At 42.7% G+C, this 27,897-nt stretch overlaps 2 protein-coding genes across 2 annotated transcripts; one reads left to right on the top strand and one right to left on the bottom strand.

The window, feature by feature from the left end:
* Positions 1 to 8,808, bottom strand: LOC149473079 (small ribosomal subunit protein mS34-like; the record flags this gene model as incomplete). Its single annotated transcript, XM_089683713.1, has 3 exons — positions 1 to 293; positions 4,982 to 5,024; positions 8,710 to 8,808. Coding segments are annotated over 3 exons (435 nt in total), but the record flags the coding sequence as incomplete, so codon positions are not given.
* Positions 8,808 to 27,542, top strand: LOC149473078 (structure-specific endonuclease subunit EME2-like). The gene is made up of 8 exons (XM_089683701.1): positions 8,808 to 8,814; positions 9,139 to 9,275; positions 14,578 to 14,669; positions 17,877 to 17,981; positions 21,354 to 21,456; positions 23,220 to 23,335; positions 24,938 to 25,127; positions 27,312 to 27,542. Exons 1-8 carry the CDS (start codon positions 8,808 to 8,810, stop codon positions 27,540 to 27,542), a joined length of 981 nt encoding a protein of 326 aa, XP_089539827.1.
* The last annotated feature ends 355 nt before the right edge of the window (positions 27,543 to 27,897 follow it).

The following is a 27,897-nucleotide window of genomic DNA, read 5'->3' as shown; positions in this document are numbered from 1 at the left end:
TCACACTGGTGTCCCTGTTTTGGCTCTCCTCACTTTAAGCTCCTTTTGGAGCTCATGATCAGATTCCCGTAATCTCCCAATGTCCAGCATGGGCTCTGTTAAAGGCTTTCCTTCTTTCTGCAACTGAGCCAGAGCAATAGCCCTCAGTAGTGGTGGGTATGGCACATAGCGGACAGGTTCTGGCTCCGGCAGAGGGATAAATTGCTTGAAGTTCTCTTCTTCATGCCGTGGTATAAGACGCCAGTCATGGTACATGACTTTGCTGATCTCCTGCTCTTCAGGCACAGTTTTACCTGGGTGAATGAAGAAGATGACCATCAATATAAGATCATCAAGTCACACTACCTAAGATAGGCTCTGCTTATGATCCTGGATGAGAAATACGCTATATGGCCAAAGCTACAAGGACCCCACTCCAAATAATTGAGTGAATGTGTTTTAGTGAAGGGTACTGTTCATTCTACAATTCTCTAGCATACAAAGACATTTAGATTTGGATGTCAAGCCTACTACACACGGGCCAAATGTCGAGCGGTATTTTGGCATCTTCCAATTTTTATTGGATATTTGGCCCGATGTGGTAGCCGGTCTGTCAGAAGCCAGACGTTCGGTCGGCTTCTGTCAAAGAGGCATGATTGAAGAAGGTCTGCTGATCAGCTCCTGATCAGTGCTCTCAGCCAATGGCTGACAGTGTTGACCGAAGTGTTCTGTCCGGGATGGGGGGCATCCCTGTCAGAACCCAATAGCACAGCAGGGGAGCTCGCTGTACCAATATCGGATCATTAGTATACTATGACATACAAAGCCATCCACAACACTGCCCCAATTTACATATCTGATCTTATCTCTATCACCCAAACCGTACTCTTTGCTCCTCGCAAGACCTCCTACTCTCTAGCTCCCTTATCTCCTCCTCCCATGCTCATCTCCAAGACTTCTCCAAGGCATCACCCATTCTCTGGAACTCCCTACCCAAATCTATCAGACTATCACCTACTCTACTTACCTTTAGGCGATCATTAAAATCTCTCTCTTCAGGGAAGCCTATCCCGCCCTCTGCTAATACTGGAATCCTCTATGCTTCCAACCACTCCATCCCCCACAGTTTTACCTATTGTACCACTCACCCCTCCCTCCTAGATTGTAAGCTCCAAGGATCAGGGCCCTCAATTCCCTCTTGTATTGAACTGTATTGTTACTGTATTGTCTCCCACTATAATGTAAAGCGCTGAGCAAACCATTGGCGCTATAAAAATCCTATATAACAATAATAATTAGTACAGTGGCTCCTCCTGAGCTGTCCGTTTTTTTTCTCATTCAGTGTGTACCAGGCTTTAGTGCAAATAAAAAAAGTATCATGGACAATACTCGATTGTTCCTAAAGACATTCAGACAATTACAATCTGGTGGCAATTGTTCAATACGAATACCCTTAATTAACCTGAGATGTCCAACAAACTCATATGGGTTTGATGGTCAATAAATGTCCGCAAATCGTTAACCATATAGTGTACTTCACTCTCTTTCTTAACTACATGCCGACCGCAGATAGCCGAATGACGGCTTCACTGCGGCCGGCCAGTTCTGAGTGGACGTCATATGACGTCCCCCCAGAACGCGCTCTCCTGCGCGCCCCAGGGGGCGCGCACCCGGCGATCTCCGTGATCGCTGTGTCCTACAGACACAGCTGATCACGTGATGTGGTAAAAGGCCAATCACAGCGCCTTTTACCACCTGATCAGCGGTGTCCAATGACACGCTGATCAGAGGGAAATGCAAGTGCCGGTTCTCGGCTGCACTTTCCTCACGCTGTCAGATCGTGAGGAAAGTACTGCCGAGAACCTGCAGTTGTCAGAGCGGGGATCGGCACCGATCATCAGGGCACTGATGATCAGTGCCCTGATGATCGGTGCCCAGCAGTGCCACCCGCAAGTTCCGCCCACCTGTGCCCAGCAGTGCGCCCACTAGCTCCGCCCACCTGTGCCCAGCAGATCACCCACCTGTGCCCAGCAGTGCATCCACCTGTGCCACTCTGCAGTGCCACCTACCTGTGCCCAGAAGTGCCACCTACATGTGCCCAACAGTGCCACCCACCTGTGCCCACCCACCTGTGCCCACCAGTGCCACCCACCTGTGCCCACCCACCAGTGCCACCCACCAGTGCAGCCCAGCAGTGCTGCCAGTCAGTGCCACCAGTCAGTGCCCAGGGGTTGTGCCAGTCAGTGCTGCCAGTCAGTGCCCAGCAGTGATGCCAGTCAGTGCCGTCTATCAGTACCCATCATCAGTGTCACCTATCAGTGCCACCTATCAGTGCTGCATATTAGTGCCGCCTATCCGTGACACCTCATTAGTGCTGTCTATCAGTGCCGCCTATCCGTGCCACCTCATTAGTACTGCCTATCAGTGCCCTTTAGTGCTGCCTATCAGTGCCCATCAGGGCCGCCTATCAGTGCCCATCAGTGCTGCCTCATTAACGCACATCAGTGAAGGAGAAAAAAATGCCTGTTTGAAAAATGTTATAATAGAAACAAAGAAACTTTTTTTTTTTTCAATTTTTTTGCACTTTTTTATTTATAGCGCAAAAAGTAAAGCGCCCAGTGGCGATTAAATACCACCAAAAGAAAGCTCTATTTGTGAGAAAAAAATTATCAAAATTTCATATGGGTACAATGTTGCATGACCGTGCAATTGTCAATCAAAGTGCGGCAGCGCTGAAAGCTGAAAATTGGCCTGGTAAATAAGGGGGTATAAGTGCCTGGTAGGCAAGTGGTTAAACAGCTTAGTTCATCAATTACTTTTCTACACTGTTTACCAAACTATTCACTGCAAACTCTACAAAGAATTAAAAGGAAACAATAGGGGTTATCTACTTAAACTGGAGGGTGCAAAAGCTGGTGCAGCTCTGCATAGAAACCAATCAGCTTCCAGGTTTTGTCAAAGCTTAATTGAACAAGCTGAAGTTAGAAGCTGATTGGCTACCATGCACAGCTGCACCAGATCCTGAACGCTCCAGTTTTAGTAAATCTATTCCTATGTATATGTGTAAGAATGTATACTAGAATTTGGAAAATTAATATAATGAGTTAGTTTGGCCAATTATTTTTTTTTTTCACATTTCATAACCCCTCATTTGCTGTGGCTTCAGTTTGTGTTGCTTGCCTATGAGTAAAAGGTCGGATGTTGCAATCAAATTTTATGGCATACTCCCTTTCAGATGCTATCATTTGAAGGCTGCACTGGGTTCTAAGCAGTCCTGCCAGAAAGACTTGCTTTTTTTTTTTTTCTTCAATAAAGTCATCTGCAGACAACAGGATCTATGAAAACAGAATTATATAACAAAATGCATCCCCAAGATTCCTCTACATTGATATGTTCCCTCAAGACTAGCTGGACGGGATCATCAGAGAGCATGTACGCACGGTTTTAAGCAAACTCCCACACCCCTTCCTTTATAGAAAACAGTATTTTAGATGTCATCCAGACATTTTTACCACCAACCTTAATTATTAAACTAATTGTAAAGGATTGCTTTTTATTTTTTTTTAACCACTTCCTGTCCAGCTGTTGTATATAAACGGCCAGACGGTGGCAGTACAGGGTCGGGTAAACATTTATAAACAGCCTCCCCGCCCCCTGCTTGTGCGCACTCCCTGGGAGCACTGTGATCTAGTGCCCGCTGTGTCCTCCGGACACAGTGGAACACCGATCGTCGTATGGGACCTCTGTGCAAGGTACCGATCATGTAATCACTGATTGGCCAATCAGTGATCACATGCAGAGTATTAAGCAAGATGTTACTTCTGACATCATTGCTTACTACGTGTGAAATCTGTGAATGATCACAGAGGTCACATGGTACAAAGCTATTCACAACAGCCTTGTACCATGTGACAAGCTGTGACCAATCACAGCTCACACAGTAGTTCTCAATGGCTACAAGAATGCAGCCAGAGAGAAGGAGCAATGATTGCTTTTATAGCCTTTATGGGTGTAAAAGCAATCAGTGTAAAAAAAAAAAAAAAAAAAAAAATCTTCATCACCCCCCACAAGTAGTAGTGTCACCATGGTGACACTGTACTGCTAGGGCGACAGTATGTTAAAATAATAATAATAATAATAATAAAAAAATAAAATAAAAATGTACAAACAAATGTTTAAAAATTATAATTTTGGTTATAAACTAATTTGGGTTATTTATTTATTTTTTTTACTAAAAAGATAAACGGAATAAATTTTGGCCAAGATTTACGATGAAATATTATTTGCAAACTTTTGTAAGAAAAACACTTTTTTTCAAAATTTTGGGACTTTTTCATTTACATAGCAAAAAAAAATCTCAGTGGTGAATAAATACCACCAAAATAAAGCTTTATCTGTTTAAAAAAAATGCTAAAAAATTCATATGGGTACAGTGATGCATGACCGCGCAATTGTCATTCAAAGTGTGATAGCACTGAAAGCTGAAAATTGGCCTGGACAGGAAGGGGGTAAAAGTGTCCGGACTTGAAGTGGTTAAATAACAAACATGTTATACTTAACTGCTGTGTGCAATGGTTTTGCACAGAGCAGCCCCAATTCTCCTCTCCGTGAGTTCCCCTGCTGGCACTCCTGGCTCTTTGCCCCCACCGAGTGCCCTCATAGCAAGCATGCTTGCTTCCGAGCTGGCTCTGTGTGTCCATAGACGCACAGAGCGCGGCTCCTCCCTGGCTCTGATTGACAGCAGTGGGAACCAATGAGGAGGGAGAGAGCCAAGAGAACGGCTGCTCCTGTGCACACTGCTGGATTGAGATTGGGCTCAGGTGAGTACAAGGGGAAGCTACATGCAGAAGGTTTTTTTTACCTTAATACACATTAACTTTCCCTTAATAATTTCGTTGAACTAAAATATTAACATGGATTTCTATTAAACTTTTTACAGTATGTTTTTGGTCTGTTGCTTTTTTTTTAAATTTGTAATGACATTTAATGTACCAGGACCTACCGCGATATGTTAAATAACCCCAGGCTTGCCCATGGTCCATGTTCTGGAAGACACAAACACAAGTTAAAATATGTAAATTAAGATTAAAGAATGAGCACACTGTTAACAAAACCTAGCTAGTTTCATATATTATTTAGGAAAATCAAGCAAGTTGGCAAACATAACCTTTCAAATTTATCCATCCTCCTTCGGTCACCTTAGGTCTTCAGAGTTCTTCAGTGGTATTCTAGAATCCTGCAGCTATCTTCACTGGAGTACATCAAAGAAAACACCCCTCTTTATGTGTGCGTGCTCTTAGCTGACAGTCTTTCAATAACAACTCTAAATTATAATCTGTCCCTATCATAAGTATACACTGGAGGTTTAACTAAAGTTCTGCAAGATGTAGCTGGTACATCTATCATGAAATCAACAGCTCTCAGTTTGTGCTATCTAAACATACACTATATTGCCAAAAGTATTGGGACACCTGCCTTTACACACACATGAACTTTAATAGCATCTCAGTCTTAGTCCGTAGGGTTCAATATTGAGTTGGCCCCGCCCTTTGCAGCTATAACAGCTTCAACTCTTCTGGGAAGGCCGTCCACAAGGTTTAGGAGGGTGTCTATGGGAAGGTTTGATCATTCTTCCAGAAGCACATTTGTCAGGTCAGGCACGAATGTTGGATGAGAAGGCCTGGCTCACAGTCTCCGCTCTAGTTCATCCCAAAGGTGTTCTATGGGGTTGAGGTCAGGACTCTGTGCAGGCCAGTCAAGTTCCTCCACCCCAAACTCAATCATCCATGTCTTTATGGACCTTCTTTTGTGCACTGGTGCACAATCATGTTGGAACAAGAAGGGAACATACCCAAACTGTTCCCACAAAGTTGGGAGCATGAAATTGTCCAAAATATCTTGGTATGCTGATGCCTTAAGAGTTCCCTTCACTGGAACTAAGGAGCCAAGCCCAACCCCTGAAAAACAACCCCACACCGTAATCCCCCCTCCACCAAACTTTACACTTGGCACAATGCAGTCAGGCAAGTACCGTTTTACTGGCAACCGCCAAACCCAGACACGTCCACTGGATTACCAGACAGAGAAACATCTCCACTGCTCTAGAGTCCAGTGGTGGCATGCTTTACACTACTGCATTCAATGCTTTGGATTGTACTTGGTGATGTAATGCCCGGATGCAGCTGCTTGGCCATGGAAACCCATTCCATGAAGCTCTCTACACACTGTTGTTGTGCTAATCTAAAGGCCACACAAAGTATGGAGGCCTTTAGCTACTTACTCTGCAGACAGTTGGCGACATCTGTACACTGTGCGATTCAGCATTCGCTGACCCCACTCTGTCATTTTACGTGGCCTACCACTTTGTGGCTGAGTTGCTGTTCTTCCCAGTTTGTTATAATACCACTAACAGTTGACCATGGAATATTTCGTAGTAAGGAAATGTCACGGATGGACTTACTGCACAGGTGGCAACCTATCACAGGACCACACTTCAATACACTGAGCTCCTGAGAGTGACCCATTCTTTCACAAATGTTTGTAGAAGGAGTCTGCATGCCTAGGTGATGATTTTATACACCTGTGGCCATGAAAATGATTGGAACCCCTGAATCCAATGATTTAGAGGGGTGTCCCAATACTTTTGGCAATATAGTGTATATACTGGAGCAGGGTGGATAAAAATCAATGATTTTTTAAAAAAAAATCTGATTTGTTTTTATTTAAATCTGATTTTTTTTATTTAAAATCGGATTTTTTTGAATAAAATGCTTTTTGAGAAAAATATATTACCATCCAAAGGTTATTCCATCATGAAATAAAGATTAGTTTTTTAATTATGTAGAATAAGGCTGTATATGTTTAATTTTTTTTGGTAAATAAATTCCATGACTACATTCACAATGTCATGCTCTTCCAGAGGTTTTTGTAAGATTATTGGGCAGTTTCTCTGCCTACAAGATATTATCACAGATGCTTGGTTTACTTTTGCAGTTCTCAAAACTGAATTTTACTCAGCGGAGATCACATGCCTCTTCTTCACAGCAAAAATGTTATAACATGAACAGAGTTAAGAAAAAGACCTTAATCCTAACTTCTACAAACCTATGAATACAGAATCAACCCCTTCACTGCTAAGTTTCAAGAAGTTCAGTGAATAGAATAGAAACAATATTTTTCTGATTGTTTGGAGTGGAATAGATCTGCACAAGAAGAAAGTGAAACTAAGTGTGAGGAGGAAGGGGCTGACAGTCTAAGTTTCTTAAAATATATATATTTTGTTTAGCCAAATTAGTTACCAAACATGGATGTTTGTTTAAGGAAATCACATATGCTGGAATGTTATTGTTTCAGTTGAATAAATCTATTTAAATTGTTATTATTAAGGTAATGATTATTTTTCTCCTTCCTAAGTACAACAGAAAAGTTGTCCAAATATGAATGATTAACCTATTAAACTGGGGATAAAAAAACTAATATGAAAAGTTGTTATTCTAAAAATCTTCATCTACTTGCATATTAAAGATATACCAGCAAGAATCAGTCTTTATGTAGAAAACTAGGATTTAAATCAAGCCTTACTGACTAGTGATTTAAATTGTGATTTAACTCAGTTTGATTTAAATCAAATCCACCCTGTACTGGAGTATTTGTTACATCTGAACCTATGTCACCATACAATAAATAATTTACTATAAGAATAGTGATATGTAGAACTGTAGGGAAAATTATGGCAATAGATCTAGGAAGGTTCTATGTATTATTAAAAGAGCAACCTCAATGACCCTTTACCATCCCTGTGTTCTATTTTTGTTCCCCTCCTATCTTGTTAGCAGGGTTACCTTCAAAATACATACTTACACATCCAGCTGATATAGTGTTGTCCTGGGTCAAACCACCGATCCACTGCAGCATTCCAGGTCTTGCTCCACCATCTCATTTACTTACAACATCAGGGGGGAACTATCTATTTTGGGTTCTTGTAGCTGGCCTCATGATGGCATGCATGTTTCACTTCATCAGGGGGCTGGCTGCAAGAACCAGAGCCTCAGCAAGCCCCCTGATGACGTGGCATTGTAAAGTACCCCAAGGCCTCCCTCCCTTGATGCACCAGGAGGGAAAAAAAAAATGAAATGAGGTTCCCATGGCATCACCACAGCCCCATATTACACATGACCCCACCTTGGCTTCTAGCCCACAAAAATGAACACAACATGCAGAAGACGTAAGGCAGGCAAGCAAGTGTGCTGTCTTGTCTACCATGTCCATGTGTGCAGTATCCTTAAGGGCTGATTCACACTAGAATGCTGCGCGGGTTTCGTGCACCGCATTCTGAATGCGCTGCCCTTGCGACCTGCAGTGGGTGTCAGTGCAATATTACTGACACAGTAAACAGAGTGCATTGGCCCACACCACATTGCATGGTACAAAAGTACCATGCAATCCAGTTGTAGTGCGTTTACAAAAGTAGTGCATGCACTAATTTAGGTGCAGTGCAGTACAATTTCAGCCCATTTAAAATGAATAGGCTGAAATCGTACTGCACATAACTGCATATGAATCGTACAGGAACGTGCAGCGCATACCGGTGCGATTCCTAGTGTGAATCAGTCCTTAGAGTCTGATGAGCTTAAATACCATGGTGTGTATTCTGGCTAAGATTGTCAGCGCCACTTTCTACCCTCTCAATTTTGCAGGACGGCGGTCATGATCTTCTGAACTCTCCCTCACCTCAGCTCTGTAATCCACTTTGACCTTAGTAATATTCCAGTAGCAAGGCTCATCGAATTGCTCCAGCCAGGACTTCTTGGTCACCTCTATGTTCTTACATGCAGGGTTTACAAACAAATGGGGCACATTGAGAACTGGCTATATATATATATATATATATATATATATATATATATATAGTCTTTTGGCGCAAGCTACCATTTCAGATTAGTGTTTGGCAGCTTTTTTGGAGGACCAGAAGAGGGTATCTGCAAGGTTAGGCCTTGTGTTCTTACATGTAGAGTTTACAAGCAAATTTGACTCATTGAGAGTTGGCACTATATAAATTGTCTTTTGGTGCTTGCTAACATTACAGATCAACTATTTGCATCATTGCAAATCACACATATATGTCTACATTGCGTTGTTGATTGATCTCTTATTGCGCAGGTCTTCTCCAAGATGCAGGGTCAGAAGGTATGCTGGAAGCTCTGAGTTCAGCTGGGTATACTTACTCCTTAGAGCCACACTCTGTGCCATGGAGCATTACCTGGAGAAGAGAGATGCCTGCTGACTGGACATGTGTAGTAAGTTGTGATTGGAACAGACAACACGTTTTTGTATTAGAGCCGCTTATATTTAAAGTGGAAGGATCAGTCAACTCCAAACTGATATTTTAGTTCTTTGTAGGTGCTGCTGAGATAAAATGCCTGTTAGTTCTTTATATCTCCTGGGGATTCTCTTATTGAGATCTTTGTTGAGCATCACAGGTTTTCACAACTGATGTGGCCATTATGAGATGTCCCATTCTCTCTATTGGGTTTTCATATTTATTCTAGACTGCGGAAAACATAGCCAGAGCAAAGGTGGCCAGGAACAGTCATGGATTATAGCAGGAAGATCTCCCTGTAAGAGCAATCAAGATCTAAGAAAGAAACCTGGGGCAGTCTCAGTCTGCCAGACGTCACCTGCAATAAAATATCCATCTGAGAGGGTTAGTCCTATTTGAGGAAATCTGTACTATTATTATTATGCAGGATTTATATAGCGCCAGCAGTTTGCACAAAGGATGACAGTACAGTTACAATACAAATTAATACAGGAGGGATCAGAGGGCCCTGCTCAGTAGAGCTTACAATCTAAGAGGGAGGGTCAATTGATACAAAAAGTAATAACTGCGGGGGATGGGCTGATAGAGAAAAATACATGTACCGTTGCTAGGAGGGGGCAGGATAAGCCTCTCTTAAGAGATGAGGTTTTTAGGGATTGTCTAAAAGTGGACAGGGTAGGAGATAGTCGGACACATTGGGGAAGGGAGTTTCAGAGGATGGGAGTACCTTTGGAAAAGTACTGAAGGCAAGAATAAGAGGAGGTAACAAAGGAGCTGGAGAGCAGGAGGTCTTGGGAGGAAGGAAAAGAACTGGAAGACTGGAATTTTGAGACTAGGTTAGTGATGTAGCTGGGGGCTGAGTTGTGGATGGCTTTAGAAGTTGTTGTAAGTACCTTGAATTTAATTAGTTGAGTAAGCGGAAGCCAGTGGAGGTATTGTCAGAGAGGGGTGGAGGACACTGAATGGAAGCCAGTAGAGGGATTGTCAGAGAGGGGTGGAGGACACTGAATGGAAGCCAGTGGAGGGATTGGCAGAGAGGGGTGGAGGACACTGAATGGAAGCCAGTGGAGGGATTGGCAGAGAGGGGTGGAGGACACTGAATGGGGGCCAGTGGAGGGATTGGCAGAGAGCGGTGGAGGACACTGAATGGAAGTCAGTGGAGGGATTGGCAGAGAGGGGTGGAGGACACTGAATGGAAGCCAGTGGAGGGATTGGCAGAGAGGGGTGGAGAACACTGAATGGAAGCCAGTGGAGGGATTGGCAGAGAGGGATGGAGAACACTGAATGGATGCCAGTGGAGGGATTGGCAGAGAGGGGTGGAGGACACTGAATGGAAGCCAGTGGAGGGATTGGCAGAGAGGGGTGGAGGACACTGAATGGAAGCCAGTGGAGGGATTGGCAGAGAGGGGTGGAGGACACTGAATGGAGGCCAGTGGAGGGATTGGCAGAGAGGGGTGGCAGACACTGAACAATTGGTAAGAGCAAATAGGAGCTGTCAGTACTAAAGTCTCTTTTGGAAATTCTAGTTGCTGGACTATTATGCTAACCCAAAGGCTTTCAGTACTTTGAGTCAATAACTCAGATTAGATGAGCCGTTCTGATTTTTCTCTGGGTTCATTAGCTAAATTCTTGCCCTAGGTTGGAAGTAGAGATGAGCGAATCGAACCAGGCGAAGTGGAATTCGTTTCGAATTTCAGGAAAAATTCGATTCGTGCCGAATCCGAATATTAGCCAACTTCGGATGCACGAATCGAATTTTTCCCGATCAGCCGGCAAAAAGTGTCCCTGCAGAGAGCTCCACTATTTCTGACAGTTCTCTGACAGTTCCTTCACATTTACAGCGGTTGAAACATTGTATCTATTTGTTTCCATTTAGGATACAGATGTTTTTATTCGGAAACAGATACAATGTTTCAACCGCTGTAAATGTGAAGGAACTGTCAGAGAACTGTCAGAAATAGCGGAGCTCTCTGCAGATACACTTTTTGCTGTACTGGAATACTTCTTCTTTTCATTCTTCTTTTCATTCTTCTCATTCTTCTTTTCATTCTTCTTTTCATTCTTCTTCTCATTCTTCTTTTCATTCTTCTTCTTTTCATTCTTCTTTTCATTCTTCTCATTCTTCTTTTCATTCTTCTTCTTCTTCTTCTTTTCATTCTTCTTCTTTTCATTCTTCTTCTTCTTCTTTTCATTCTTCTCATTCTTCTTTTCATTCTTCTTTTCATTCTTCTTCTTCTTCTTTTCATTCTTCTTCTTCTTCTTTTCATTCTTCTTCTTCTTCTTCTTTTCATTCTTCTTCTTCTTCTTTTCATTCTTCTTCTTCTTCTTTTCATTCTTCTTTTCATTCTTCTTCTTCTTCTTTTCATTCTTCTTCTTCTTCTTCTTTTCATTCTTCTTTTCATTCTTCTTCTTCTTCTTTTCATTCTTCTTTTCATTCTTCTTCTTCTTCTTTTCATTCTTCTCATTCTTCTTTTCATTCTTCTTTTCATTCTTCTTCTTCTTCTTTTCATTCTTCTTCTTTTCATTCTTCTTCTTCTTCGTTGTGCCCCGTGACTGCCCAAATGAGTGAAGTGTGCGGTGATTCTAAGATCGACGGCACTCATCTGCATGTCATACTGACTGACAGTATTATTTCTCTTCCCCAGCAGACTCCAAGGGCATTTAAATTAAAGGTACAGTGTTCTGCACTAATATAAAGGCTCTCTGAAGCCTAGAAACCCTTTTAATAAGTTAAATTCGCAGCGAATAAATTCGCATTGAATCAAATTTCTCCCGCAAATTCGGCGAATCAGCCAAATTGAATTTTTGAATAATTCGCTCATCTCTAGTTGGAAGCTCTGAATTTATTGATGCCAAAAATAGCCAAACAACAAACATTTTCAGGGGAAGGTCAGTAATGAAGGCATCCAGGCTGTGTCAGTACTGGTTTCCTTTATGTTATTATGTTAAAAAGAGAATAATACATTCTAATAATTCATATTTTATGAGAAAAGGTTTCCATTGTATTCTTTTTATGGCACCACCTTTGTGCACAAACAGCAAGCCACTGCACACAATGTAATTCTCACACACTGTTTTCTGTAATTCCTTTTACCTATATGCAGAATACATTTTTTAAACCTGAATGCCAAATGCTAAGCATGTATATAATGTCATCATGTAATCTGGTAAGTATTCAGTAAACTATAATCAATGTATCATAAAACTAGCATACAGTGTTAAAGTGGAATTTCACACAAAAGAGGGAGTTCTTTTTTTTTGCCGCCAACTCACCCCCCAACATGTTTGGTCATACGTTGTTACGTTACGGTCATACTGGGGGGGGGGGTCGAGCGGGTATCTAGTTTTGACAGGTATCTGCTCCCACTTCCACTTGGATCGCTTAGGCAATCCGAGTGAAACTTCGCCCAGGCGATCCAAGAGAAACTTCACCCCCACCCCCCTCTTAACCCGCAACATTTTGGGACACATCACAAGTCCCAGAAAGCTGCAAGACCATTCACAAAGTGCAGCTCAACTTGTGCATGCGCAGTAGGTAGCTGGCTGTGAAGCTGTTAGGGCTCACTGCGCACTTCAATTAATAAACATGCTTGCACCGGGCTGCCAAAGACCAGTGAGTAACCAGCCCAGGTGAGGGCGGCACTTGATCCATGGATATCTAAATATCCTTATAATGAAAGTCAGTAGCTACAGTATTTGTAGCTGCTGACTTTTAATTTTTTGGGGGGACTTTGAAAATCCTCTGACTTGATATCAGCCTGCACAGGGGGCACTAAGACTGAGAGAGGTATTCTGAGCTTATCATGGCTAACACTGGGAGCAGCCTCCAAGGGTGGGAATCAGAGGGATGAGATCATCAGTATTGGGCAGGGTGGATAAAAATCAATGCTTTTTTTAAAAAATCTGATTTTTTTATTTAAATCGGATTTTTTTTTAATAAAATGCTTTTTGAGGAAAATATATTACCATCCAAAGGTTATTCCATCATGAAATAAAGATTAGTTTTTTAATTATGTAGAATAAGGCTGTATATGTTTAATTTTTTGGGTAAATAAATTCCATGAATCCATTCACAATGTCTTGCTCTTCCAGAGGTTTTTGTAAGATTATTGGGCAGTTTCTCTGCCTACAAGATATTATCACAGATGCTTGGTTTACTTTTGCAGTTCTCAAAACTGAATTTGACTCAGCGGAGATCACATGCCTCTTCTTCACAGCAAAAATGTTTTAACATGAACAGAGTTAAGAAAAAGACCTTCATCCTAACTTCTACAAACCTATGAATACAGAATCAACCCCTTCACTGCTAAGTTTCAAGAAGTTCAGTGAATAGAATAGAAACAATATTTTTCTGATTGTTTGGAGTGGAATAGATCTGCACAAGAAAAAAGTGAAACTAAGTGTGAGGAGGAAGGGGCTGACAGTCTAAGTTTCTTAAAATATATATATTTTGTTTAGCCAAATTAGTAAATAAACATGGATGTTTGTTTAAGCAAATAACATATGCTGGAATGTTATTGTTTCAGTTGAATAAATCTATTTAAATTGTTATTATTAAGGTAATGATTATTTTTCTCCTTCCTAAGTACAACAGAAAAGTTGTCCAAATATGAATGATTAACCTATTAAACTGGGGATAAAAAAACTAATATGAAAAGTTGTTATTCTAAAAATCTTCATCTACTTGCATATTAAAGATATACCAGCAAGAATTAGTCTTTATGTAGAAAACTCTGATTTAAATCAAGCCTTACTGACTAGTGATTTAAATCGTAATTTAAATCAGTTTGATTTAAATCAAATCCACCCTGGTATTGGGGGATTAAGTAAGAAAATTGTTACTCTACCGGGACCAAAGAAGAGAATTTTTACCAAAACAACAGCAAAATTATACAACAAGAACACAAACAGTAACACTAGCACTGTAATAATAATATGTTATGAGGCAAAAAGAAGTATGTGTGTGTGTGTGTGGGGGGGGGGGGGGGGGATAAGGAGTGCACATAAGACCTACTACAAATATTTACTCAGAATGGTGATATAATGCCAGCTATTGAGAGCTGCTATCTTGGGGTGTCCTCTCTTCCTCTTAGATTTGGTTCACACCTGCAGATGCAACCAAATGCAGGTGCATTTCCATGTGTGGCATGAATGGCAGCCTGTTCATTTCCATGGACTGCTCTACACACGAGAAACACAGAAATTAAGTTCCGAACTCTTTTCATTCAGCTAACACAAAAATATTTATGGATTTTCCAATCGCTGTTTTTATATTCCAGGATGGTCTGGATCTATGTAAAGGGAAAGAAGAGCAAATGCTGATTCTGGTGGAGCCTAGAGAATTTCTCAAGAGTGTCTTCTATTACATTCAGGTAAAATTTGGAAAGGTGAAGAACATGCAGATTTATATATATTCTGTATCTGCCACCCCTCTCTGCCAATCCCTCCACTGGCTTCCCATTGCCCAACGGATAAAATTCAAAACATTAACAATAACATATAAAGCCATTTATAACTCTGCCCCAAATTACATCACCAATCTTGTCTCCAAATATCATCCAAACCGTACTCTCCGCTCCTTGCACGACCTTCTACTCTCTAGCTCCCTTGTCTCCTCCTCCCATGCTCATCTCCAGGACTTCTCCAGAGCTTCCCCCATGCTCTGGAACTCTCTACCCCAATTTATCAGAATATCGCCTACTCTGCTCACTTTTAGGTGATCTCTGAAAACCTATCTCTTCAGGAAAGCCTATCCTGCCCTCAGCTAATAATGGAATCTTCTACTCCTCCTACCAGTCCATCCCCCACAGTTACTAACTTTTGAACCACTAGCCCCTCCCTCTTAGATTGTAAGCTCCAAGGAGCAAGGCCCTCCTATCCCTCTTGTATTGTTGCTGTATTGTCTCCCGTTATATTGTAAAACGCTGAGCAAACTGTTGGCGCTATATAAATCCTGTATAATAATATACTAATAATAATATAGGGACCCATGGGGCATATAGCTCAATATCCATGTGCCATATGTACAATAATTGCATTTGCTGAGGTCAATTATAATAGATGTAAAAAAAGGTTTACAGTATGTGTCCTAGATTTTTTATTTTTTTGTGCTTAAAGTGTTACTAAACCCACAACAGTAAAATCAGTCTGTATATGCAGTAAATCATGCTTGTTATACTCACTGTGGAACCTAAGGGGTTAATCCTCTGCACTGTGTAAAAATTATGTTTGATCCAGACTTCTCTGATCCTCCCCTTCTACTGCTGTCCCCAATCCATCTGCTGATAGAACAGAGCCTTGGAGACAAGCTGCACATGCACAGTTTGGTGTGTATTGCTAGAGACCTTTTTTTATTTTCTTGGGAGAGTGCATATATCCAGCACAGGGTCAATAAGCACTGTCCAGACAGAGGTTTAGGGGTCATGCAGCCTCATAAGTCAGTCGGGAGAATGAAAACTCCTCCTACCATCTTTATCCAGTACTCTGCTGGACATTGATAGAAGTCTCAAGACTGCTCTACCCGCTGATAAAATAAAAGGTACTTAGCAGTTTATATTTACTAAAATAATTATATTTCCATGTTCTATGTACTGTGGGAGGCCAGATATAGTTAATGCAGGGTCCAGGGTTTAGTAACACTTTAAAGTGGAGTTCTACTCACTTGTCAAAAAATAACTCATTAGCTACAAAAACTGCTGACTTTTAAAAAACAGCCATTTACCTGTCCCTCGGTCCTGTGGTGTGTCTCCCGCAGCCCGTTTCACTGGCCGTCCTGGATTCCAGGAGGCCAGCAGGCCGTCATGTATTCCAGGAGGCCGGCATCTTCAGTGTGGGCACCCAGCTGTGATAGCTTGCGGCTTCACAGCCGGGTACCCACTGCACATGCGCGAGTAGTGCTGCACTTCCTGTAGTCTTCTGGGACCTGTCACGTGTCCCAAAAGACTACAGAGAGGGAGGGAGGACAACTTCTGTTTCCAATCGCCTAGGCAATCAGACCGGAAATGGGAGCAGGTACCTGTCAAATTTGGGCACCCAAAGGTGCCAGTCCTTAATGGGGAGCGGGGGAGCAGTCCTTAAAGCGGAACTTCACCTTTTGGGAGGAGCTCCGCCTTAAGGCTCAGTTTACATCTGTGCGTTTAGCTGCGTTTTTATCAAGTTCCTGTGAGTTATGTGTGGATCAGTTTATTAATTTCAGTGGGCTTCCCTACATGTAGGAATCATGGTAAAGAAGCCCCTGACCCCTGTTAAAAATTATGCCGCATCAAAACGTACCCTGCATTTCAGTATGTGTGAAAACAGACGCATGGGAGTGCCATTAGGAGTTGATAAATACTACTACTACTAATAATAATAATTAATTAATTCAGAAATATTGGCACTGCCACGTGTCTGCCAAAGGACAGCCCTTTTGTTACCATTTAGTAACTTATATAAAGAGAAGTACAGACTCCTGTAGTGTTGGCTCTGAAAGAAGAGGTTGTGTCCTCGAAACGCGTTAGCCAGTTGGTCATCCAGGGTTCCATCGTATGGACTCAGATGTTGTTTGGATCATACACCTTGTTCAGTTTGACATACCTGTGTTATTATGTCCATTGTGAGTATGATACCTATTTTTGTTTCTTTAATACATTATTTTAAACGATAATGCACTAGGTCGGTGCGCCCTTTTTCTGTTTCTCCATTTGTATCCAGTGTATTCGGACCACCCCGGTCTGTTGAGGGCAGCAAGCAGTGCATATTCCAGAAAATTCCAGAACATTCTTATTAGGTCTACTGAGTCCTTTCCTAGCGCAGGAGTAAAGTGTTTGTTGTACAGGATGTTTTGCGTCAGGAAAGCGCACAATTTTGTTCACAACCAACAGTAGTGTGAATCTTACCTTAGAGAGACTTGAAGTAGTAAAATGTTGCTAAATGTCTATGTATATTTCAGTTGTTTTCATTTTGGGAGATTATACGTGGAAGTAGTTTAATTACAAAGGAATATGTAAGAAAAGGCATGTACTGTAGATGGATATAGAAAAGATATGAAGTATACAGATAGAACAAAGGGGAAAACAAGGGAGTGATGCGAACTGAACCCACATTTTCTTCCACTCAGGCTTTAGATCACCTGAGCAGCCATTTTTTTTAATAACAACAAAAAGGTACTTTTTTTACTCAAAAGAATGTCATGGTAAAATGTTCCCATATTGATTCATGTGCTTTCTAATTTGTAATGATAGATCCGCTTTCATTGGTATTAAAAGCATGGCATGATCGGGGTGGAGGTTGTGTTTAATCCTTTCACTGGAAAAAACAAGCAAAGGCCTGCATCTGGCCCCCGGGACACAGTTTGGAGACCACTGCCTTAGTCTATAAGCTAATAGCCACTACGCTGATCATGAACTTATGGCAGAGTGGTACCTGAGACTCTCCTAATTCATGAAGGGCCACAATCAGCAGCTGCCGATCATAACCAGTGAAAACATTGCCAAAGTGGTCTGGGTATGTGAGGTGAAAAAATGGACATCGGGCCCAGCAGTGAAAAAGTTAATAACAGCCTTGTAAGATCTAAAGTAGCTGATCCCTCTCCATTCCTGGCTCCTGAAAACGCCATGACTCCGACCTCTGTGTTTGGAATAGATAGGAAGTGTTCTGGAAAGAAGATCAAGTTGGCTGTTTTGGGGCTACATGATTATAGAAGGTAAGTTGGATTACAGACTGCAACTTTCATTAACCACTTGCCTACCGGGCACTTATACCCCCTTCCTTACCAGGCCAATTTTCAGCTTTCAGCGCTGCCGCACTTTGATTGACAATTGCGCGGTCATGCAACATTGTACCCATATGAAATTTTGATCATTTTTTTCTCACAAATAGAGCTTTCTTTTGGTGGTATTTAATCGCCACTGGGCGCTTTACTTTTTGCGCTATAAATTAAAAAAAGTGCAAAAAATTTGAAAAAAAAAAAAGTTTATTTGTTTCTTTTATAAAATTTTTCAAACAGGTATTTTTTCTCCTTCACTGATTTGCGTTGATGAGGCGGCACTGATGGGCACTGATAGGCGGCACTGATGGGCACTGATAGGCAGCACTAAAGGGCACTGATAGGCAGTACTAATGAGGTGGCATGGATAGGCGGCACTGATAGACAGCACTAATTAGGGGTCACGGATAGGCGGCACTGATATGCAGCACTGATAGGCGGCACTGATAGGTGACACTGATGATGGGTACTGATAGACGGCACTGACTGGCATCACTTCTGGGCACTGACTGGCGGCACTGACTGGCACAACTCCTGGGCACTGACTGGTGGCACTGACTGGCAGCACTGGTGGGTGGCACTGGTGGGTGGCACTGGTGGACAGCACTGGTGGGTGGGCACATGTGGGTGGCACTGGTGGGCACAGGTGGGTGGCACTGGTGGGCACAGGTGGGTGGGCACAGGTGGGTGGCACTTCTGGGCACATGTAGGTGGCACTTCTGGGCACAGGTAGGTGGCACTGCAGAGTGGCACAGGTGGGGGCACTGCTGGGCACAGGTGGGGGCACTGCTGGGCACAGGTGGGGGCACTGCTGGGAATGGGTGGGCGGGGCTAGTGGGCGCACTGCTGACCGGAAATGCGGGGGTCACTGCTGGGCACCGATCATCAGGGCACTGATCATCAGTGCCCTGATGATCGGTGCCGATCCCCGCTGTGGCAACTGCCGGTTCTCGGCAGTACTTTCCTCACGATCTGACAGCGTGAGGAAAGTGCAGCCGAGAACCGGCACTTGCATTTTCCTGTGATCAGCGTGTCATTGGACACCGCTGATCACGTGGTAAAAGGCCGGTGGGCTCGGCCTTTCACCACATCTCCTGATCAGCTGTGTCCGTAGGACACAGCGATCACGGAGATCGCCGGGTGCGCGCCCCCTGGGGCGCGCAGGAGAGCGCGTTCTGGGAGGACGTCATATGACGTCCACTCAGAACTGGCCGGCCGCGGTGCAGCCGTCATTCGGCTATGCGCGGTCGGCTAGTGGTTAAAGAGGACCTTTCACTTTTGAAATAATACCATTAGTCTGATTCAAGTTAAACATTTTTATTTACATTTTTTTGTCCAAAAAACTTTCTGTTCAAAGCTACAGTGTTCAATAGTCAGTCTGATTTTAAGATGCAAGTCTGGTTTACAGATTGAAATTTAAAGCAGAACTCCATGTAAAATTTTACTTTCCCATGCAGTGGGGCTGTGCGCTGCATGGGAAAACTGCTCGTTTTGTCCAGGGGTTTAGTGGAAAAGCTATATATATCCCGTCCTCCGATCCTCCGGAAAACCACGCTCCCCCAAGTCCAGCGGTGGACTGTTCCTGCCATCCTCAGGCTCTGAGACGGTCTGTTGGCATGATGACGTCAGGAACAGTCCATTGACAAGACCGCTAGTATGCGGGGGGGGGGGGGGGAAGCGGCAAGGACCAGTGTTGCGCTCTGAGGATCATCTGATTCGGTAAGTATATTTTCACTCTTATGACCCCTAGACAAAAACGAGCAGATGGCCCGTGCAGTATGGGCACAGCACCACTGAATGGTTCAAAAAACATTTTGCCCCGATTTCTGCTTAAAGGTTAAGTGTTGAAGGTGAGGTTGCACACACATTAATAAAATCAAAAATGTGCATTTATTAAAAGAGAAGTATGGGCTATACAAAGAGAAAATCTTCTACTCACCTAGGTTGATGCAGCATCAATCTGATGCTGCATCTGTCCCCCACCGGCTATCCACTGAGAATTAAGTGATCAGACACTGCTGATCGCTCAGTTCTCCCCTCCACTCTGAGAAGGGAGCAGTGATTGTCAGTGACTGGCTCTCTGCTCTGCCCCTCCAGCACTCACTGGAGTGATAGGCGGGGGTGGGAGTGGCTGGCTCAGGATATCAGTGGATTGCTGAGAAGCTGAGTCAGTTGCCGGTCCAGGATTCTGGGTGGATTCCAACCATGTGGTTAGGATCTTTCGGAGCCTGGACTGGCTCTGTGAGGTCAGAAAATGGATCACAGGAGTGCAGAACAAGCTGCACACCTATGATCCATAGGAGACGATTGGCAATGCTTCTCTTTTAAATATATGCATTCAGTCCTGCAGAGCATTGCAAGTGTAATCAGTGCATAGTGGGTGTAGTTCACAGGCACCTGCATTATTTACCCCAAGTCCTCAGTTTTTTGCTAAAAACCGTGCACTAACAACACCAGACTTCTGGTTCCAAAAGCTAACGTAACAAAGAGGTGGGTTCTCTTTTTATAGTAAGTAAAGTGCAGCACTATAAATAAGTAAATAAATTATAATAATGTCCGTATAAATGAATATTCTTATGGTGACAATCCGTGTGTAGAGTACCCACTATGGCGGTACTTCAGTGCTTGTGCTTTTAAAAGTGGGGTAAGAATACGCACTCACCAGATGCGTAAATAAATTACGCATATAGATCAATGATCGGAGGTCCCCTTTAATGAAGTGGAGTCATTGATTTCCTAGAGCTCACCCCTGAATCAAGATCTACCTTATTACACAGAGGAGGGAGTTCCTGCTACACAGGTTGCTACACCCACTCATCCCTTAAAGGGGACCTCTGGTTTACTGGATCCATATACCACCCAGAAGTGCCTGACATACCACCCATACAGAGGGAGGATATCTCTATACATGGCTTAATCCGCTTCCTTAAAGGGGACCTCTGATGATTGATTTAAATGCGTAATTTCTTTACACATCTGGTGAGTGCGTATTCTTACCCCACTTTTAAAAACACAAGCACTGAAGTACCGCCATAGTGGGCACTCTACACACGGATTGTCACCATAAGAATATTCATTTTATACGGACATTATTATCATTTATTTAATTATTTATAGCGCTGCACTTTACTTACTGTTTTGACTGAAGTTTTATTTGGTTACCTTTAGTGCATAGCTGCTGACGTTGAAAGCACTCACTTTTTTATTTATTTATTTGGGGTTCTCTTTTTATGCTTGAAGACGGAAAACACTGAGATGGTATAAGTGAACTGACTGAGCTTTAATAGTAAATGTTTTTTTGACCACCAGATGTCAAAGACTATCGCGTAAGATGGAGAGACACTCTCTAGAGCCAAGCCTTTGCTATGATGAACAGCCAGAAAGCCAAGTGACCAGGCGACATATAGATGAGGTTGGTAGCTAATCTACATTTAAATACCAGTCCTCGGTTAAAGACTTCTCCATACATCATCTTCTTTAGTATCATCTTCTAGGATTAGTTTTGGAAACTAAATTTTGAATACAATTTTTTGTTTTAAGCAAGAGCCTAAAATGAATTTTGTTTTGCTACATAGTTCTTTTACTTTGCTGCATTGTGTCCTAAAGGGGGGGGGGGACTATGTGGCCCAGTGAGCTTATGCAATACATTTTTGTCTTAAAGTGGAGCTAAAGGCACACGTACTTACCTTAGTTCTAGTTCCAACAATCTGACACCCATAAAGTCCCTGCTCGGCGCTGTTCTCTTCTCCCTGGGTTCTTTTGGACCCTGGTTTTTGTTTGTTTTGATTGGCTGATGTGGGATGACATCACTCCCATACATGTGCAGGAGTGCAGTCATCCGGGCACGCTGGGAGTTTGCCAGTTTGTGCAGTTCAGTGTACATTCTACAGAGGACTGCAAATAGGCAGGAAAGTGTAACATTGCATTTTTTTTCTGCAATAAAAAGACTGCCTGTTCACAAATGTTTCTATTTTACATTTAGTTCCACTTTAAGTTTACATGTTCCAGACACCTCAGGTCCCATGCACACTAGACATTTAGCAACGAAGCATGAGATCCCAGCATCTTGATGCGGGCGGAAGGCAAAGGTTGCACCATCCAGCCTCACTGTCGGCAACTTGTAAAACTCTATGAGAGGCTGAAAGCTGCTGCGGCTGGACAGGCCTGGATGTTGCACTGAGTGTTCCTAATGTTTGTGGCAGTATCAGGGGTGGACTGACAACTCATGGGGCCCCCGGGCAATAGGGGATTATGGGGCCCCTGTGTCCTTGTCCAAACTCAAAAAAGCCTATGAAAAAGGTACCAGGGGCATCTCATGGGGCCCCCTACTGACCCCGGGCCCTCGGGCAGTGCCCGAGTTTCCAAATGGTCAGTCCGCCCCTGGGCAGTATGTGGCCAAGGATGAATGCTGGGAGTGCACACTGCATGTATTCTGGGTATTCGTTCCTGGGAACATACTGCCCTAAATGTTAGTACCACTCTGCGCACCATCCAGTCCCATCCATCCGCAGCAGCTTTCAGCCTCTCATAGATTTTTTCAGACTGTCAGCAGTGGGGCTGGATGGTGAACTTTTCATTTGCACCAAAATGCCAGAATTTCAGGCACGGGGGGCTAAACACCCAGTGAGCAATGAGGCTTTTATGTTGAAGCCATAATATATTTTTCAAACTAGCTTCTGGGGAGAATTTACTAAAGATTTGTCACTTTATTTAACCTTCCTGTGTAATTTACAGTAGAAACTGAGTTATTGTCAAAACTTTTTGCAAACTTACTGCCAAGTGGCAAGATCAGCCCTCTTTCTGATCAGTTTCAGAGCTGTAATAAGAATCTCAGACCTTCTCTGCATCAGTGGCCCCGGCTTAGGTGTTTTTTTTTCTTTTGTTTTTTTTTTTACTTTTTGTAGTCATGAATGTAAAATTATTTTGTAAGAAAAGGAGCGACCTTTGCATCTCTTTACAAGATCCTTTTAGATTGGGGCAGCACCTAAATATGGGCGTAACATGGTGCAAAAAGATGGAGTTGCCCTTTAACTCTGATTTTTCTCTAGTTTATTATCACTGTTAGGCATGCTGTCAAATCTAAATTTTAATGTGAAAGCATTATGTATATTCTAATAAAGTTTTCTCTGTGATGTCACCTTCTTTGATAACTGTTATCCTCCTCTGTGGAGGTAGGCACTTATCTTTCTACAGCTGTACCATGAGACCGAAGTCTTATTCTTGGATACATGGAGAGAACTGGGGCAACATGTGTGTGCTGTGACCAAGAGTATAGCTCAGCGCCCGTTCCGGTGAGTTCACAAAAAAGTGACTGGACAATGTAAATTCCTTGTGAGTGAAAGGTTATACAAGTGACATGAGCAGCCTTATAATCATTGCCCTGCTTTAATGGATTATTTAGATTTCTGTTTTTCAGCAAATCAGCATTTTCAGGTGGTATAAAGGAAAAAGAATTTACATTTAAAATGAATTGTCTATTTTGAATCCACTGAATGCCTACTAAATTATTTCCGTTTTAGGTGTACGCCAATAACCAAACTGCAACATCTTGAAATAACATACACTTAGAGCAGAGCTAAACCCTCTTGCCCTTTACAGCCAAGGAAGCTATTTTCTTAGCCTCTGTTTAATCATTTGACCTCTCGAAGGTTTTACCCCCTTCATGACCAGGGAATTTTTTTTATATTCACCACTGTGCTACTTTAACTGGCAATTGCTCAGTCATACAACACTGTACCCAAGTGAAATTTGAGTCTTCTTTTGGTGTTATTTTTTATTATATAAACAAAAAAAAACCCAAAAAAGTTTGGGGAAATAAAACACAATATTTTCTACTTTCTGTTATAAAAAATAAAGAAATGTAAAAAATCTAATTTCTTCATAAATTTAGGCCAAAATGCTGCTACATGTCTTTGGTAAAGGAAAAATCCCACTAAGTGTATAATAATTGGTTTGTTTGAAAGTTATAGCATCTAAAAACTATGGTGTATATATACTGGAATTTACGCAGCTTTAACGCTGTGCTGGTGATCAGTGACTTACAGTTGGACTGTGATAGTGTGGTGGGCAATCTAGTGCTAACAGACCGTCACTGGGAGGTAAATTAAATGACACTGACATCACTAATACAGTGATCAGATATAATACTTTACACTGTCCCTGTACTAATTACACTGGCTTGGAAAGGGTTCACATCAAGGGGCAGTCAAGGGGTTAACTGTGTGCCTAACAAGTGTTGTATGTGTAATATGTGCTGCTTTTACTAAGGCCCCTTTCAGACGGGGTGGACCAGTCAGCGGATCAACTGTCTTCTATGAGCGGTCGAATGGAAAACAACCGCCTGTGTGTTTCCATCCAACTGCCATCCCATCCGATCCGGTGGACAGAAGGGGAATCCCCATCCATCTCTTTTCGACGGATCAAATCGGATTGGATGTCGTTGGGTGTAAACAGACACATGTCCATTTACACCCGCCGCTCCATAGAGGAGAATAGAGGTTTCAATGGGTCCACCTGAAAAACGGGCAGATGGACCCGATCAGAACGTCTATGTGAAAGGGGCCCAAGAGATCTGGCTGTTTTTTTTCCCTGCTTTTCAGGGAGAAGAAACAGACAGATCGCTGTTCTGTGTACAGAGTCCTGTGTGTTTGTAAACACAGGGCTGTGTGCTGTGAATGGATACAGCCAATCAGCAGGTGTCAGCCATAAATCATTGGATGAAACCTGCTGACAAAATTGCACAGTGTCCAGTCTCAGTGGGGGTCAGCAGTGGGCACACGCATGCATGCCCCAAATTTTTCTTTTCTTTGCAGCAAACATTGAGGTCAGATGACCTATAAGTGATGGTGCAGCAAGGTGGACCGTGGTAAACAACGTTCTCTCTCTGTCTGCAGGTTGCACTGGGAGGCTCAGAGCTACTCCTTCTGCACCTCAGCAGGCACCTGGCGAGGGTGGGGACCCAAAGGATCGCTCACTGGCTTACCATTGGCCTGGAAGAGACAGATTCAGCAGTTTAATAGAGTCAGTCCAGCAATGGCTGCAACTATAACAGAGGCCTATCCTTCTCCACAACTCCTTATGCAGGTCAGTGTCTTTGTGTAATGTGTTTTCTGCCCAGGATCCACATGCAATGGGGGAGATTTACTAAAGCTGGTGCAGCTGTGCATAGTAACCAATCAGCTTCAATCTTCAGCTTGTTCAGTTATCCTTTGACAATAAAACCTAGAAGCTGATTGGCTACCATGCACAACTGCACCAGATTCTGTGTGCACCAGTTTTAGCAAATCTCCCCCACTATTTTTCACACTAAAGGGAAAGCTTGAGCATCTGCAGATATTAGACAGAGGAGTGTATAGCCATAGGGATCATTGGTCACTCCTATCAAAACAATGGACCATCTTCTAAGGCAGGGTCTCCAAACTTTCCAAACAAAGGGCCAGTTTAACCTCTTGACACATGCAAATGTGCGGCCTCCCGGTGTCTGGGCCTAGACGCTGAGCGGCCGCACATTTGCGTTCTATTAAAAAAACATATGTGCTGAGAGCACACGCCTGCGCACTCCCAGCACACATGTCCAGTACTCATGGAAAGGTCCCAATCTCCTCTTTCGATCGCGACCTTTCCCGATCATGTGACAGTGTGTCACGGCGGTCACATGACGCTAAACCCTGCCCCGCCTCCCGACTTCTGAAACCCTTAAAGTGCCAGGAGGCGCCGGTGCCAAGGGGTAATGTCCTTTAGACTTTCTGGGGGCTGGATTAGGAGTAAAAAAAGTCCCTGATGTTAGTGGGGAAAAGTCATTGACGCCATCTTTGGTGTCATTGGGAGGAAATTTGCCTCATCATTGGTATCAGTGAGATAAATTCTGTCCCATCTTTGGTGTCATTGGGAGGAATTGTGCCTCATCGTTGGTGTCATTGAGATGAATTGTACCCCATCATTAATGTCATATGGCCCTATTGTTAGTGTCATTGGGAGAAATTGTGTCCCATCCTTGGTGTCATTGGCAGGAATAGTGCCCCATCATTGGTGTCAGTGAGGGTAATTATGCCCCATTGTTGGTATCATTGGATGAAATAGTTCCCCAAGGGCCAGATAAAAGCAAGTAAAGGGCCACATCTGGTCCCCGGGCCACAGTTTGGAGACCACTGTTCTAAGGCATGCCGTAGAAAAGCACATATCTGAAATTGACTGGAAGTAAGACATTTACTTAGTTACATCAAGCTGATGTACAGTATATATAAAAATAGACCTTGTTTTTTAATTGCTTGTATAAGATGGTTTTGAAATTTTACAATCTTTCCCAAAGCCCCTCTCATCTACTATTCCCCACTGACAGGTAAGCTCAGTGGCCAATAGGGAGGCACAGGAGCCAGGAGAGGGGGAGGGGGTGTCAACCCTCACCATTACTCTTTTAAGGCAATATTTGCATATTCGAGCACCCCAGAATATGGGGATCTCTGGTGGATCTGGAAAATATTAAAAGGAAAGTGCTTCAAGTATTTCTTAGACTTTACCATACTAGTCTGGAAGGTATTAAAAGGAAAGTGCTTCAAGTATTTCTTAGACTTTACCATACTAGTCTGGAAGGTATTAAAAGGTAAGTGCTTCAAGTATTTCTTAGACTTTACCATACTAGTCTGGAAGGTATTAAAAGGTAAGTGCTTCAAGTATTTCTTAGACTTTACCATACTAGTCTGGAAGGTATTAAAAGGTAAGTGCTTCAAGTATTTCTTAGACTTTACCTTACTAGTTTAATAGAAACATACATTGATGCTGTTCTGTAATCATTATTACATCATATTAATGTATTTTTTTCAGTGTCAGCAGTGTAAGCACCATGTTTGGCTTGGTATCAGCCTGCATTCCCCTGTACAGCAGAGCTCAGAAAGGAGGAAGCACAATCAGCCAGGTGTTGCTGCAGTGCAAAAGGAGCATGCTGATAAAAGAGCAGTGATGAAGGGATGAGCGCAGTGTGCTGCTTCTCCTTTCATTGCCCTGACACAGGGTGGGGTGGAAAATAGATCTGTAAGTAAAAATGAATCCACAGCAGAGACAAATCAAGTCCCCTCCCCTTCCAGGCAGGGATGTGCTGTGAGGCAGAGCTGTGTAAATGGTAAGACCGGATGGACAGAAACACAAATCCTTTAGCAGGTAAATAAGCTCACATGTACGCATTTCATCTGTTCCGTATTAATTCTAGTAGTCGGTGTATAAAGCTGATGTTATTCAAAGAAAGTAAATTCTGTATCTTTTCTCTCTATCCAGGCATATGTGGCATGTAATACTGATAAAGAGAGACTATCTCTCCTCAGTAACCTGAGGGTACCACGTGCTGGAGGTGCCACAGATGATATGGAGTATCCAGATGAAGATGTCACACAGTCTAATGACCAAGACCAGACAAGAGAGAGGCGCATTGGTCCTGATTTGTCACGACGCATCTGGCTGTTCATGACCTCAACCAATCCAGAACTGGTATTGGACTTAAATTCCTAGTACATAATCACTGGTGCTTTTGTACTGTTATTTGGCAGTAAAGTATTTATAATAAAAATATGTTTCCAATCATTGCAGTAAGGAAAATGTGCCTGTGTGTTTTAATGACTGGCTCATTCGCACCCTATGGAAAGATCTATAGTCACTTTTAGAGATGAGCGAAGAAATGAAAAATTCGATTCGACTGATTCGGCGAATTCGTGGACAATATTCGATTCGAGTCGAATAAATTCGCTGTGAATTTAACTTAAAAAAGGGTGTTTCTAGGCTTCAGAGAGACTTAATATTAGTGCAGAACACTGTACCTTTAATTTAAATGCCCTTGGAGTCTGCTGGGGAAGAGAAATAATACTGT

Source organism: Staurois parvus, unplaced genomic scaffold, assembly GCF_062004578.1.
Source record: "Staurois parvus isolate SC_StPar_1 unplaced genomic scaffold, SC_StPar_1.0 ptg000018l, whole genome shotgun sequence".
In the NCBI taxonomy this organism is placed as follows: Eukaryota; Metazoa; Chordata; class Amphibia; order Anura; family Ranidae; genus Staurois; species Staurois parvus.
The sequence above is the reverse complement of the archived record's forward strand: the minus strand, read 5'-3'. Positions and strand labels throughout refer to the sequence as shown.

What these genes read in the sequence shown, in the direction of transcription:
- LOC149473078 (XM_089683701.1), top strand. An exon ending in CTGCTGACTGGACATGTGTA is followed by an intron (nt 9,276 to 14,577) that starts GTAAGTTGTGAT and finishes TTTATATTCCAG; the next exon opens with GATGGTCTGGATCTATGTAA. An exon ending in ATAGCTCAGCGCCCGTTCCG is followed by an intron (nt 23,336 to 24,937) that starts GTGAGTTCACAA and finishes CTCTGTCTGCAG; the next exon opens with GTTGCACTGGGAGGCTCAGA.